Raw genomic sequence first — 16,517 nt, forward strand, 5'->3', positions numbered from 1 at the left:
AACAACATGCACTATTACTTGCAGATGTGAGTCAATGCACTGTGGATTTATAGCTGTCAGAATCCTAAATTGTTAATCTCCAGCTATCTTTATCACGATGTAGAGTCATCCATCCTCTGCCCACACAGCCCTTCTCCAACTCTATAATTCTGAGCATTACGGGGTTGATCCAAAGTGCTAATTAAAAACAAATGGAAATGCTAGGGCTGATGCTCCAACACATGTTCTCAAATATGCAAGAGGTTAGAGCAAGACCAGCCATCTAGATCCAAATCTCAACCCAAATAGGCAGGCTGATTAAATGTTTCCACAGGGATTACCTGCAGGAGCTATTCACCGTAAGCTTTGGTGAAAGAAAACAAAATAGACCTGCTCATGCTTCAGCAGCTTTCTGAGACAGCCTGGATGCCGTTATGATCTCCATGGCACAGGAATAGGCCTGGTTCTGTGGCTCTTATGGTATCAGATGCAGCATTCTGCAGGGTATCACTAACATCTATGTCAAATAATACCAGTTTTTAAGCCTCGAATGAATTCCAAGAATTGGCTGTGAGTGTATCATTTTCCACAGGCTATCAGAGTTTCCTCTGCTTGCTCTGATCAGTGGCAGGTTTATAACAGAAGAAATACTGGCACATGTGGATACTGTATGTCTGCTGTTTCAGAGCGGGATCTCTGTGAATTTGACGTTTTCGACAGCCGGCAGTGGACTCCGGACGGGCTCAGAGGGAACGATCAGTGAGCCAAACTGAGCAGTCTTCTCTTAAAGCTGTCAGGAGCAGATTTTGCCCTTTCCTAGTATACAGAAGGGATCTAGACTCCATAACCTTTACCAGTTCACTGTAAATATCAGGGCACCGCTCAGACCTCAAGTTCTGTTCACTGATGACTGATCTCCTGATGATCACCACACCTTTTTATGTTATGATTTTATAATTTTGCTGTTAATTATTGCCAGGATTATGCAATATTTAACATTAATGTCTGTGCAAATTATAAGCAAAGTTAAACTGTGTCTACAGCATAAGCTGCAGTTGACTACAAAAGTTCAAAAAGCGTGTTAATGAAATTTACCATTATTGACAAGTCACTACAAATGTGGCAGATAAAGAAATCTGTAATATTCTCTGAACTACTACAGGAAATAACTTAATTTTGGACATTGTTTCAATGCCTTTTAACCACTAAAGCTGAGGCTTTAAGGTGATTCTATTGGGCGTCTATTTAACCGCTAAATTCAGACGTATTTTCAACTCAACCAGCAACTGGTGATCATGTACGTGATTTCAATGTTGATTTAATGGCTGAACATTCACTGGGAATAAATTAGTAAATAAACAGAGTAACATTTACTCAAATCTCATAATTGTGACACAATTATGAAGCAGCTCAGTAACACTGGAGGCATAAACAGTAGAAAACGCTAGCATAACAAAGTTAAATTGTTAAACTAAAATTTGTCCATAAAGCCATTTTTTACAGACATCAGTATGTTACATTATGTAAGAACCCACATAATAAAGTCTATTACCTAAGAACTTGACACATTCTGATTTAAGCATGTGATAATTTAGATATGCAGTTTGCATAATGCAAATTGCAACTATGGGAGTTATAACTTGTAGCTTTAACTTTCCATTACTTGTTATCTATTAGCCTCACAACTCTAAAGAAGCTAAAAGACACCACTCATGTTTTAGCTTGATGTCAGCAAATTAGTAATTAGTAATTTGCAATCAATGGAGCTTAAATTTGCATCTATGTGTACTGAAATACCTCTCCTTGGTGGGGTGGTGGGCTGGGGTTCCGCTATCTCTCTGATCACGCTCTGGTTGGGTGTATTTGCCCCTTGGCAGCAGGTTTGGAGCGCATGGCTGCAGGAATGGCCCAGGCCATGAGGGGCTTCACAGTGCCCACCATCCCGCCTTAAATGCAGACCCAAAGCACAGCAACTGCAGCACTCCTGAAAAGAAAAAACAGATAATATTAATCAGAAACACTAAGCGCATTATCCCTCAAGAGGAATAAAACTGTTGGAGTCAATTATAATAGATTATAATAACATTCAATGAAATATGCGCTAATTTTTTGGTCAAAATAAAATCCACAGGCTATGTGTCAGAGGAGCAGTGGTGAGAAGTATGCTAGGTATGGCTAACATTACCATCTAGCTCTATCAGACTAATAGTTTTCATTGCCTAAATTAGATTATTGAGTAAATAGTTCCATCTGTCTTATTTCTGTATTGAGTGTATTTTAGAAAATAATTATGAATCGCCACAAAATAATCAAAACGAACTGGATTTGATGCTGACTTCAGTTATGAAGTTGCAGGTAAGGTCCATGCAGATCACATTTGTGCAAGTAAATGGTGCACCACCACTCCTGTATCAGCTAAGCCTTCCTGCAGGTCCTTGGTGTCATATGGGGGTTTTGCTTTGCCTTTCTAGCCAGCAGATAAGCAGTTCTTTTTAAGAGTTTTCTCGGTCTTCCTGATCTTCCCTGAACTTCCACAGTGGAAATTGTGAGCTGGAAGTGGTTTGGTATCTTTTTATAGCCTCCTCCTGTTTTGTAGGCATCAGTTAGCTTCAAATATAAAAAAAGCAATAGTTTGCTGCAGAGGCTGTGTTTACTTCTTTTCACTTCAGAAGTCAACAAAGTAAGAAATTTGGCAAGTGGTACCCAAACTTTTGCATACAACTGTATTTTGAGACATCTGTTTTTGAACTGTTTCTACTACGCCAACAAAAGACTTTTTACATCCCTGTTCGCAGCCCAACCGCATACTAACGCTTCAAAACACAGACATTACAGCCCAGCGGCAGGTTCCAATTGCCACTTACAATAAAGCCACTTAAAACAAGATCACTTCAGATGGCAGTCATTTGGAAACACTGAGTAGAAGTCAAGGAGAGGGTGAGTGGAAAACCATTGGCACTCCATTCGCTGGAACAACAAAAGGAGCTATTTGACCAGCTTTGATTGTTTCCTATTTCACACTGCAGCCAAGTGTCCATCTCACAAGTGCCCTGTCTGACAGAGGAAATGAAGGGGATTGTGATCCTTCAAAACATGAATGGGTGGCTGCTGCGATGTAGGGCAGACAGATTCCATTACTCTTGCTATGGGCTGTGCCACAGCCCAGATGATGGGTGTGTTGAAAGCTATTTAGTTCACTCCTGAGCTAAAGCTTTGAGCATGACATAACAACAACAACACTCTGCGGCTCTGGACGCTCAGCATCCAACACTGAAGGTAAACGAATGACTCAGAAACCTGGCGGAAGGTGCTAGAATGACCCTCTACTCAATCCTTATTGAGAGAAAGACACTTTTCCACTCAAACTCCGCGTTTTAGCATATGGGTTCACACATCAGTTCATCACTTTGAGAACATTTTTATAACTTTTTTTTAGAACGTTTTATAGTTGTTGCTATATTGCTATATCTATTGTAAACATGCTTACTTGCCACCAACAGTGGTGCCACAGTAGCACCTAGAGTGAGGTTTTCTGGTTTAAAGGCTAGAAAAGCCACCGTCTGATTATGTATTTTGAAGGTAGGAAAAACGTCACCTGTTTTAATGGTGGATTTTTGGGGGCGGGCTGTGTTTTGTTAGCTGGCTAATGCAAAAGAACGCCAGATAGTTAACGCTACTGCCAGGATGCCAAGAATCTTACTGCAGCCAGGATGCCAAGAGTCTTACTGAAAATGGTTCTATATAGCATGAAAATGAGTCTTGTTTTCAAAAAGGTTCTATAAAGAACCATATACAACACTCTGAAGAACCATTTCACAATGGAGGAACCAATTAAGCATGAAACAGTTCTATATAAAACTTCTTGATAGAAGCATTGGCTTTCCTAAAGAATCATTGACAGACCATCTTTTTAAGTGTGTACCTGGGTATCTAAATACATTACCTCAGTTTGGTTTCTTTTCTGTAGCTAAAATGTGTTTTTTGCATCATTTTATGCTGAAAAATGATAGAACTGCTGTTTTCCATATGGTGTTGTTTGACAACTGAGGTTAGAGTTACACTAATGCCAGCATGGTTGATTCATTGGCCTATAGTTAAGTGGCTAAGCTAATTGAATTGGTTGACACCACAGGGATTCCTGATGGCTGTGTGACACATCTGCGTAATACATGCTGGGTACTGTGGTGAAAGAACAAATATATAATAAAAACTACAAAACAAATAGATTTATATTTGTGACCTCTGTCAAAACAATGGGGCTGAGTTATATAATACTGAATAACATAACAACTAACTCCAGCTGAATTCCCCTATTAAGACTAACAATTAAAAAATAAGCTTTGGTTTTAAGGGTTAAAAATGAAGCAGCTGCCTATTGACATCTATTTAAAGTGTTTAAATTACAGATCTACAGGTGCAGCAGATAGAGATTAGGTTGAAAAACAGTGGAGTATTTCTTTAAAGCATGCTATTCCGTAACCGTGAGAAAGTAAACAGAACTAAATGAATCTCTGTTTCTTTCTGACTTATTTTTCTGCATCATTTGAACACAGCAGCTGTCCTTCAGCCCAAAATTACAACCCAAATTCCAAAAAAGTTGGGATGCTGTGTAAAATGTAAATAAATGTATATAAAAACAGAATGCAATGATTTGCAAATCTCATAGACCCATATTTTATTCACAATAGAACACAGAACACATATCAGATGTTGAAAGTGAGACATTTTACCATTTCATGAAAAACATTAACTCATTTAGAACTTGATGGCAGCAATGCATCTCAAAAAAGTTGGGAGAGGGGCAACAAAAGGCTGGAAAAGTAAGTGGTACTAATAAAAAAACATCTGGAGAAGCAATTTGCAACTAACTCACATCACTGGGTATAACATCTGGGTATCACATGACTAGGCAGATGGGTTGACCAATCTGCAAAAAAAAAAATTCTGAAAAATGTTCCTCAATGTAAAATTATTAAGACTGTGGATATCCCGCCACCTACAGTACATAATATCATCAAAAGATTCAGAGAATCTGAAGAAATCCCTGTACGCAAGGGACAAGGCCAACGGTCAATATTGGATGCTAGTGATCTTTGGGCCCTCAGCCGGCACTGCATTGAAAACAGGCATAATTCTGTACTGGAAATCACTGCATGGGCTCAGGAACACTTCCAGAAATCACTGTCTGTGAACACAGTCCATCATGCAATCCACAAATGCAACTTAAAGCTGTATCATGCAAAGAAGAAGCCATATGTCAGCACGATCTAGAAACGCCACCGTCTTCTCTGGGCCAGAGCTCATTTAAAATGGACTGAGGCAAAAAGGAAAACTGTTCTGTGGTCAGATGAATCAAAATTTAAAATTCTTTTTGGAAACCATAGACGCCATGACCTGTAGACTTAAGAGAAGAGGGACCATCCATCTTATTATCAGTGCCGAGTTCAAAAGCCTGCATCTCTGATGGTATGGAGTTGCATTAGTGTCTATGGCATGGGCAGCTTACACATCTGGAAAGACACTATCAATGCTGAACAGTATACAGAGTTTTAGAACAACATATGCTCCCATCCAGACAGCGTCTCTTTTAGGAAGGGCCTTGCATATTTCAGCAAGACAATGCTAAACTACATACTGCATCCATCACAACAGCATGGCTTCGCAGAAGAAGAGTCCAGGTGCTGAACTTTTTTGAGATGCATTGCTGCCAAGTTCTAAATGAGTTCATATTTTTCATGAAATGGTAAAATGTCTCACTTTAAACATCTGATATGTGTTCTATGTTCTATTGTGAATAATATATGGGTCTATGAGATTTGCAAATCATTGCATTCTGTTTTTATTTACTACATTTATTTACATTTTACACAGCATCCCAACTTTTTTGGAACTGGAGTTGTATTTAAAATAAAATCTCTTTACATTCATTTACATTAAAAGTTTGAATGTTTTTGCTTTCTATTGTACCTGACTATTTTGAAGAAACATGTTTTTGATCAGTGATGATTTGGTACATACTATAAAGCGTAACTAACGTATGAGCTCTCTAGTTGTGAGAGACAGTAATTAAAGAGTGGGTCGCATACAGATCCTTAGACTTTGAGGGGTTAAATAGACAAAAAACATAATTTAAACTTTTACCCTCACTTCAGGCTGTTTGAAACTGTTATTAAAAGTATCAACTCAGGACTTCATGTGATTTTAACTTTCACCAGAGCACAGGAGAAAGAGCCCTCTAATTGGACTGGCATCCAGCATCAAAAAGACCCTATTTAAATCAAATAAGGTAATTCGATTAGAGGGCGCTGCAGCACAAAATCTTTCATTTTCCGACCGTAATGACCTGCACGGTGAAACTAGGTCACAGTACTTGCCTTGTAAGAGTCTGTCCCACAGACATCATCACCGTCAGCTCCACATGCCCGGCCTGCTCGGGCTGCACTGAGGCCAGCCAAGCACTTACTCTCATGCAAAGAGCCCAAACAGCACTGACTCTGCACAGTCCTGATATCACCAGACAGACAGACAGACAGAAAAAAATGGAGTCAAATCATAGTATTTCAATTGGTCCTAATCATATTTGGGCCAATAGAAATGCTCTTAACTGTATCACACAGAATAGAATCTTGTTACCTGAACAGATTAAAGGGTAATTCTACTGATTGTTTAAAATTGCTGCATAATTCATGCATTGAGAATGAAAGTCATTCACAGTGGTTCAATGTGAAACGATGCATTGTAGAGAAAAGTTCATATTACTTTACAGTGTTGCTGATAGGAACCAGACGCTCTGATGTCTACAACTGAAATATAGCCATTTTATATTCCATCCAAAATGACCAGTGAACCTACACATGTCTTCTGAGTTTTACATGTAATGTTGATAATGATAAAACAGAAGCAAATATAAAAAAGTGGCCTTACAACACCCTGCATATACCTCTCCACTATGAATGGGTTTTTAAAAAATATGTAAAAGGTCAAGATTTTATTGGAGAACAATGCCTCAGGCATCAGGCAGCGTATTCATAACCATTTTTGTAATAACGTTCTGTGAGGGAGCATTTAGAGCCATGCAGACATCTGGTTCCTATCACCACCACTGTGAACAATTCTGACTCTAGAACAGAGCATTTCACGTCAAACCACTCTGCATGACCTTGTTTACATTTTAACAATGACTGGAAAGTGTAAAAGGCATTACCAGCACACAGAGACGGGGTCCATCCTAGTGGGTTCCATGTTGGTGCAGTGGCCACGAGCAGAGGCCCATGTCTTACCAGCTTCACAACACACACTAAGCATCTGCCTAGAAGAGACTACACACACACACACACACACACACACACACACAATCGTATTTATCGTATTTATAGACTAAACAGTGATTGTATTGTCTGGGTGCTCCATGCTGTAGATTGTTGAAGGTTACTGTGCAAATTACAGAGTCAAACATTTCTGTCAGCATGTCTTTGTTAGCAAGACTTTTAGGTTAAACGACCCCTTAAAAGCTTATACCGGACAGTCTCAGCATCTGTTGTTCTTAGGACTTTTCATTTCTCAAAGCTGCTTGGGGGACAAAATATGTTTGATTTGGTGATTGTTCTAATGAGCCACTGTACTCGTCTTTCTACATTTGGTTAGTTGAAAGGGAATTCCACCAAATTTTAGGCAAGGCAAGATAAAAAACTTCCACTGGTTTACTGCTTTTACCACTATGACATTACATATAAAAACTCTGGTTGTGGATAGTCAATAAATTGGCTATATTTATGTTGTAGGCATAGTGCCACCTGGTTCCTTGGTACAATGAACCACTCTGAATGACTTACATCTCAACCACTGAATCATTTGAAATATTGGTGCAATTATCCTTTAATACTTTTGTGCAGGAGGTCATTTTGATCTCTCGTTTTTTTCCACAGCAGATATCTTTACAGTAGTAGGTTGATCAGTCGTCACTGGTCCTGGAGTGTGTATGTCACTTCTTTTCACTAGACTTGGTTTCAGGTTTTCAAAGAAATCTACAGGGATATTTGTCCACACCTCCAAAGTTCAGTCTTAGAAGTTGGTTATACTTACTGCTTCTCGTGAACCAAGTAATCTCAATCACAAATTTATACTAATCAGCCCATAAAATGATCTAGTTTTTGTGATCTACTGCAAATTTGCTTCTTTTTTTGGCTCTGTAAGGACCACACATCTTTTTAGATGTCACTTTTTGAACTATAATTTCTGTACACTATATACAGTATAATACCAAAACTATATTTTGATCTGTATATGTCACATGGACTATTAACTCTCACTAATTAAACAAAAACATTAATTACTGCCTCAGAATCATCACAGATGTCTGTTTACATCCATTCATATCCACAACTATGCATAAACAAATTCATGTGGTTGCATGACAGCTAAACAGATGATTTCTATTCAATGTGGTAAAAAAAACTGCTACTTGGAAATAAGCTGTAACCAAAGCCAATGTACAAATAAAAAACAAATGTGTAAGTCAATAAGCCCAAGACATGTTGGAAAATGTAATACTGGCCTGACTAATTTCACGGAGAAACCCTAAACCAAGCCTTCAACCCAAACTATCAGTTCCTAGCAATTAGATATGATTATAAATGTGTTATTCTTGTAATATGATGTCTTATTTCAAAGTGAAACAGTTGTTTTAGAGAGACAAGGCAGGTAAATCCTCATTCCTGTTGTATTAGGTCTGTAAGAACCCTTTATGGATACATATACAATACATGCTTTAGACCAGGAGTGTCAAACTCAACCATTAAAGGGCCATATTAAAAAATCTCACCAAATCTGTGGGCCAGAGAAAAAATGTTTTTATTTACTTTTAATTAATGTTGTTCTATAACCTGAACTGGCCATTGTTTATTCAAAATACGCAAAAACGGAAGCAGTAAAATACAGACACTTGTAGTAGACCTTGAAATATTACATGAATACTTGAAAAATTCAAAATTGAAATGTCCCCAGGGTCTTTTAAATCTACGTATCTGCTTGAACTAGACACCTGGCATCCTTTCTTTGCTGCAAGTTCATTAATTTCTGGGCTGTATTTCTGAGCTGCTCAGCTGACGTTAGGTGTTTGTGTTAGTTGAACTGCAGCTGAAATGCTGGTGTGTTTGGTGATATGACTGGTGTGGAATTGTATAGAATTGGGGTGTAACTGCTGTCCCATAGACTGTTGTTGGAGTAGGAGAGTCAGAGTGCACATTATGTTGCAGTGCATGCTGGGGACTGTAGTGCAGCACATTGTGAAACGGGCTACTATTAATAGAAAATAAAAATACTTTTGCGAATAGGATTGTGTCCCAAATCAGGCCCGCGGGCCTTGTGTTTGACACATGGACTGTAGACCAACCAGGTTTGAGTCAGTTATAGAGCATTGTATGTCAAGTTTTGACATTCATAACAGAAACAGAAGGCCAAGGTGTAACAGGCTTACAGCAGACAGATAGACGGATGGACACACATACAAATAGATAGAGCTTTAAAATAAATACATAAGATACTTAAAAGTGACCTGTGTATTCAAAGTTTATGATGAATTTTGTGTTATCAATCTAAAAATCTATCCAAAAACCAAATTAAGTGATCATAAAACCCCTCATCATAACATACAGTCCGTGCAAAAAGCTGTACAGCATTTTCAGCATACTTCAACTGCCCGTTTCTCTTCGGCAAGCCTTTTCATGCCAGCACTAATCGTTTTCAGCAGACCAGTCTGCAGAACTGACTGCAGTAATTCATGACTCTTTGAAATGAAAGGGCTGACAGGCGAGTGGAGCGCAGCAGCAGGTATATGGCTGCAGTGGCCTTGTGTTACAGTATGTTCAGAGGCACTTTGAAGCTGCATGCAGTCCATGTCATTACAATATTACAGCCCCATCCTGCAACTCCTTCATTTGCTCAGGGTTCAAACACCAAGAGCCGAATTACAAAATCACTGTGCTTTACTGTGAAAATGACTGTACTTCACTAGCCAAAGAGAGAGTTTACCGAAAATGAGCAAATAGCTGAAGAAAAGGGCCTGAAAAACTGCAGTTATGCAATACCAGATGTCCCTCTATGCAAAAAGCTGCTATCTATGCTTGTGATGCTTGTGGGGTGCTCTGAAAGCTATTCTATTGCAAAAGTGCAGTGCCTTGTTCTTATAGCTGATGCAGAATATATATGTATATATATATGTATATATATATGTATATTGTATAGTCTAACTATAAGACACAAATGTACAAATATCTATATCCAAATTCAGCCCTATTTTTACCCTCCCCAGAAGTAGCTATCCACGAAAAGTGATTCTAAGAGCAAACCACCATAATACACCATAATATTCCTGAAGATCAGAATAAGCTTCAGGTAAGGATCTGCAGGCCACCATCAGACAAACACTGAGCAAGCTAAAGTTTCCTAAAGCTCAGCAGAAGGTGTGTCTTGCAACAAGACAACTATCCTAATCACAGCAGTCAGTCCAATATAGAATGGTTGAAGAAGAAGAAATTTTGTGTTTAGTCTAGTCTAATAAAAATGTTGTGGCTGGACCTGGCACATGGAATTTGTGCATGAAACTCCACCAACATCACTGAGTTGGAGCAGTTCTAAAAAGAGAAATGGGCCAAAATTCCTCTAAGTCTGATCAACAGTAAATGCTTGGTCGAAGCCAGTGTTGCTGAAGGGGGTCACAGCAGTTTCTCAAAGAGGTCCTCATACTTCTTCCACCAACGACATTGACTGTTGGACCACTTTGTTCAACAAATGAATGAAAAAGTATATAACTGTGTTATTTGTTTTATTTGGCTTTCTTCGTCAATTGTTATGACTTGGATGAGGATCACATTTTAGGTCTGATTTATGTAGGAATTTAGGGAATTCTAAAGGGTTCACAAACTTTCTAGAACCAGTGTGTGGTCTGTCCATCCTTAAGTGTTTGGCTTTAGTTAGATAATATTGTAAGCATCTGTTCACCCTCTTGTGAGAGATATGACTCAATGAAGCTATGATTAAGAGGCAATTTAAATGTTGTAGCTCCACCAAAGAGTTTTGTAAACTAAAAGAAAGACTGGGAACACAATGACTTTGAAGACCTAAAGAGTTTGTTTATGCATCATTTGTAAACAAAGCAGTAAACACCTACTTACTTTATTGTACCTTTGTAAAATAATCATAATTTGCCTCAGAACTGATGTAAACGAAAAAGCCTTTACAAATTTCTTTAAGCTCTTTCATTTCCCTTGTGTTTATGTCCACATCTCATAATAAAACCTCCATCAGAGAGCTTTGAGAGCTTTCACACTGAAGTTTGTATGCATTATAAACTGGTTGTGTATGGTGCACATCTAGTTTCTAAGGAATCCTCTAATTTAAAGGGGTCCACCTTTTTTTGAAAGTGTCTGCATTATTCAGCAATGTAAACAAAGTCATTCAAGAGGTATATGTCCTCCATTTTAAAAACACATTTCAGGCCAAAACTTTTTCTCAAAATACCTGTAAAACAATGTCTCAGGCGTATTCCTAACCATTTCATGTGATAACTTTCTGTGAGGGAGCCTTTAATGGCATTAAAGTCTTCAGACATCTGGTTCCTATCACCACCACTGTGAACAATTCTGAGTCTAGAATGGAGTATTTCAAGCCAGACCACTTTAAATGAATCTTAATGGTTTAATTGTGCTGGAAATTTGAAAAACATCATGAAAATTCCAATTTTAACTGACAGGAAAACCCAAACAGTGCTGTTCAGTGCCACAATAAGGTAAACCTGAGCTGGAAATTTAAAATTTGTACTGTTTTATTGTGCCGGGAATTTGAAAAAACAATAGAATTCTGCTTTTAACTGACAAGGCCACAATACAGTAAAAATCAGATTACAGAATGTAAATAAAACTGAAACAATAAACACAAAATAATCTATAAATGGATCTAGTAGTTGCAGAATAAAGTGTCATTCTTGGGAGCAAAAACTGAGACAGGACAACACCATGTGTGGACTGGAATGTTCATTTTTCCTCCTGCTATTGGCCATTTCTGCACTGGCAGAGCATCAGCTATTTCCGAAAAGTGTCAGGGTGAGAGAGGGAGAGAGAGAGAGAGAGAGAGAGAGAGAGAGAGAGAGAGAGAGAGAGAGAGAGAGAGAGGGAGAGAGAGAGAGAGGGGGAGAGAGAGAGAGAGAGAGAGAAAGAGAGAGAGAGAGGGAGAATATATCTAATACAATTTACTGAGCTTATTTCTCAGAATAAGATTTTTATTTTTAGTTACTTAGCAGAACATTATTACAGGAAATTGTTACAAATACATAGTGTGACATTGTTTTATGATACTTTCAAGATAAGACTTTGGCCTAAAACATGTATTTTTAAATATTGTCATGGCGGAAAAGTACAAGCAGGGTGTTTTAGGGAAAAAATTGTCCCCCAAGAGCTTTTTCTTTCAGATCTGTCAAAAGGCTTCAGAGCAGGCTTATGTGGTGAAATGGCTACATTTTTATACAGGCTACGCTAAATGATCTGTGTTATACGGGCACTTTCACTTGAGGCCTGATTCCACATTGAGCCACAAATATATTGTGCCATGTTGGGCTCCTGTTGAGTCTAGAACAAAGGAAGGAAGGGAAAGTGACTACATGTTTACTTTTCTGGACACACTGATAAGGTTTTAGAATCTCTATATAAACCAAACAAAATGCTGTCAGCATAATCAAACTCACTGTCACTGCTGGACTACAGTTCTGTGTGTACCTAAAGCTAAAGACTGTACAGGAAAGCGGCACACAAACTAGCAGGGGGTAAAATGCAACATAAACATTTAATGTAGCTAAAAAGGTTCAAGTACAATGTGCTTTTAGTCACCTTCTCATATTCTCAAAGCATGGTCATCTGTGAATGTTCACAACAATCGCACAGATATTTCTCCAGTTTCTCCCTGTTTTTGTACCATAAAAGTATGTTTTTTCTTAATACACTATATGACCAAAAGTCTGTGGACATCTGCTCATCCAGAGTTTCATCCAAAATTGTTTGCCCTCCTTTGCTGCAGTAACAGCCTCTACTCTTCTAGAAAGGCTTTACACTAGATGCTGGAACACTGCTGTAAGGATTTGATTGCAGCTGCAAGAGCATTAGTGAGGCCAGGTACTCATGTTGGATGGTCAGTTCTGGATCACTCCAACTCATCCCAAAGGTACTGGGTGGAGCTCAATCACTCCAGAGATCAGTTCCCCTTCCAGCCCATGCTGGGCATTTAGCATGGTGACCTTAGGCTTATATGCAGCTGCTCTAGAGTGTCCCATTGTCTTAGTCAGTGCTTGTCTATGGAGATTATAAAACTGTGTGTGCATTTGTACTCCTGTGTCAGCAGTGAGTGACCTTAATGCAGCTGAAATCACTAATAAGAAGGGGTGTCCACAAACTTTAGAACATATAGTGTTTGTTTATTCTTTGACATTTGTGTCTCTACACATGGTGGGGTTGGTACAGCTAAGCCTGCTACAGTGAACAATAAAGCCATATCCATCTGCATAAATAAAAAAAAATTACATTTTGGTCCAGATTTATCAGAAATATAGTACAGAAATCATGTATATAAGATATTTTACATTTTATCATGTCTTAAAAGAGATGCTTAAGATGATGCTTAAGCTTTATCCAAATGACATCACAAAGATATTTCCTAGAAGTGCAAAGTGGCGTTTTCCCAGAATACAGCTAAGCAAGAACTTACTTAACCTTCCTCTTGCTTGAAAGGTTTCTTGGGAAATACCCTCAATGACATCATGTCTGTTTTACAGAAAAAAGCCAGGTCCACTTGCATTTACATTAGCTCACCCAGCCTAATGCGTGTGATGTTAAAAAGGGGGTGTTTGACTATGAGTATGTGCTCTCCTGCAGAGCTTAAATCCACCCACGCTGACCTTTGTGGAGGTGGAGAGTAAAAGGGAGTGCAGCATTAGGTCATAATCCATCACGCTTTAGCATAACAGCAATTAAATAAGCCAGAGGGTTTTGGAAGGAGGAGAGATGAGGTGCGATTAGGTGGTAATCCCCTTGAGATAAAGTCAAGGATGCTGTGAGGTGACACCAGTAGGCTTATTAATCATTTTACCCTGAATATATCTAGCACAAACAATGCTAACAATGGCCCATCAAAGTCCTTATAGGAAAGTCTGTCCACTCAGCAGCCATTTGGCCACAACGCTAGCAGTTATTTCCAGTCATACAAGACCAGACTCTCTTATCTCTTTGAATGTGGAGAGACCTAGAAACTCAAATTAAAAGGCCAAATTAACTTTTAAAAATTATATATAATACTTGAAATTACTCGTTAAATTTGACAAAAATGTTATAGCTTATACTGTGTGGCTCAAATAACACACAAAGAATCATGCATTTCCAGTTTCTGGCTACTGCGCTCGTGAAGATCTCTGCAATAAGGGGGGCTTTTCCGTTCACGGCAGGTCGACTGGCTCTTTTTATTAAAGGGCAGGACTTTCCCTGTAAACAGATGCCATGATGAACATTACGAGCTTTTCCATTCATTTTCCAACAACTGACCTGTTTCCTCCTTTAAAACATCTCCACTCATATTGATGAAGCTAATCAGAGTAAGAAAGCTCACTTTGAATCAGTTTAAATGCCTTTTATATATGACTGTAAAGATTTTGCTAGTATTTGTAACTATGTTCCACGCTGGGCTCAGCTGGTTTAAGCTGCTTTGGCATACCAGCATCCAAAACACAACATATCACTGTTGTCAGAAGAAAACCTCGTATCTCCAAAATGGTAACTTTACAGGAGAAAGAAAAAAACAACTTTACTTTTAATGTAAGTCAATGAAACCAGACTTTTTTCCAAGTCATTTTGGGTCATTTCTTTTGGTCCATTCAGCATGAAATTTAAATACAATAGAAAGGGTAACAGGTATTTTCAAATGATGTCAAAAACTGAAAAACGACAAAAATGGAGATACGAGGTTTTCTTCTGACAGTGATATGCTGGTTTTGCTGGTGATCAACATGCTGGTGATGGCAGCACCATGATGCTCACTGTCACAAACAATGAGCCTCATTCACCAACCATTTTAAAGAAGAAATTTCTTCTTAAAAGCCACTTAAGCAGTTTAAACAAAGATTCTGACATTCACCAATGTTTTCTTATTTGGGATTTGTTCTTAGGTAAGAACAGAATCTACGAACACTCAAGAGCGCAAAGGTGCAAACAATTCTGCGGTTTAAGAATGCTAGCAGTACCATGATGCTAGCTGATACAAACAATGATTGCAATTAAACAATGCTAACAGTACCGTAATGCTAGCTGACACAATGTTTACAATGAAAGAACACTAGCAGTACCATGATGCTAGCTTATACAAATAATGCTAACAACGAAAGAATACTAACAATACCATAATGCTAGCCAACAATGTTTACAATTAAAGAATGCTAACAGTGCCATAAAGCTAGCTGACACAATGTTTACAATGAAAGAAGGTTAGCAGTACCATGATACTAGCTGATAAAAATAATGCTAACTATGAACCCAAACAGCAAACATATATCAGTCCGCTGGTTTAAAAAGGTTGGCACCCCACTGACTGTTTGCCACTGCTGGTCCACCCTTGGACCAGCCCAGATTTTTGGCCTGCATACAAGCTCTACCTAGTTTATAATCATAATATATCCTCAAAGAGATTTTAAATGCACAGAGACTTTTATTTTAGAAAATAAACTTACACAAATTTTACAAACAACCGAGAGAAAAAAAATAATGACCAGGCCTAATATAAAATGATTCTATAGAAAGTGTTGTTGCTAGATTAAAATTCTTTACTAATCAAAGTGTGACTAAAGAAAGGAAGGAAGGAAAAATCAGAAAATTGAACTGTAAGTGGAAAATAAGTGATGATAAGTGGACTTCTGTCTAATACTCCACTTAAACGCCAGTGGACCTCCCGGAAAACGCTGAAAAAAATTCCAGTGGACCGCCAGCTTTGCCACTAGCGGGCCGACAGTGGACCACTGTCCTCTTGCTATCAGGGAAAGAACACTAACAGTACCATGCTAGCTGACACAATTAGCTGTCATTCATTCTTAGCCACATTATATTATTCAGACTCATCACTTGAACCACATCTTCAAAAAGAGGCACCAGATCATCTCCCTTTTATTAACGTCTCATTTGGGAAACCAAACTAAACCCGGTGCTACATGCGGAGGCGATGGCACATCTTCAGAGACTTTTCTTCATAAAATTCTTGCAGATTCACTTGAAAAGTTGCCCTTAGGCGAGCGTGTCTGCCAACGACCCTGTCGGCCCTCCTCGTGGAGCTGATATAAAGCATTACTCATGGAGATTATCGCTAACGCCTTTTTCCTGCTCCACAGGATGTCATCATCCTGGAGCTCTTCCGTTCACCCACTGACCTTGACAACTGAACTCTTGCTGTGCCAATCCATCCGAAAACCCTGGGACGTAGCCAGAGCTCCTCACGCCACTTCCTTTTTTCTAGCAGAA

General features: G+C 38.6%; 1 protein-coding gene across 1 annotated transcript in view; it reads right to left on the reverse strand.

Moving 5' to 3' along the window:
* LOC118822717 (fibulin-2-like) overlaps positions 1-16,517 on the reverse strand; it is a 57,982-nt gene that overhangs the window by 25,856 nt on the left and 15,609 nt on the right. Inside the window, exons 3-5 of the mRNA XM_036591957.1 lie at positions 7,184-7,298; positions 6,354-6,483; positions 1,777-1,963 (exon numbers count right to left, since the gene is read on the reverse strand). Of these exons, the coding sequence (XP_036447850.1) occupies positions 1,777-1,963; positions 6,354-6,483; positions 7,184-7,298 (432 nt within the window). The remainder of the gene's footprint in view (positions 1-1,776; positions 1,964-6,353; positions 6,484-7,183; positions 7,299-16,517) is intronic.

Source organism: Colossoma macropomum, unplaced genomic scaffold (genome assembly GCF_904425465.1).
Source record: "Colossoma macropomum unplaced genomic scaffold, Colossoma_macropomum, whole genome shotgun sequence".
In the NCBI taxonomy this organism is placed as follows: domain Eukaryota; kingdom Metazoa; phylum Chordata; class Actinopteri; order Characiformes; family Serrasalmidae; genus Colossoma; species Colossoma macropomum.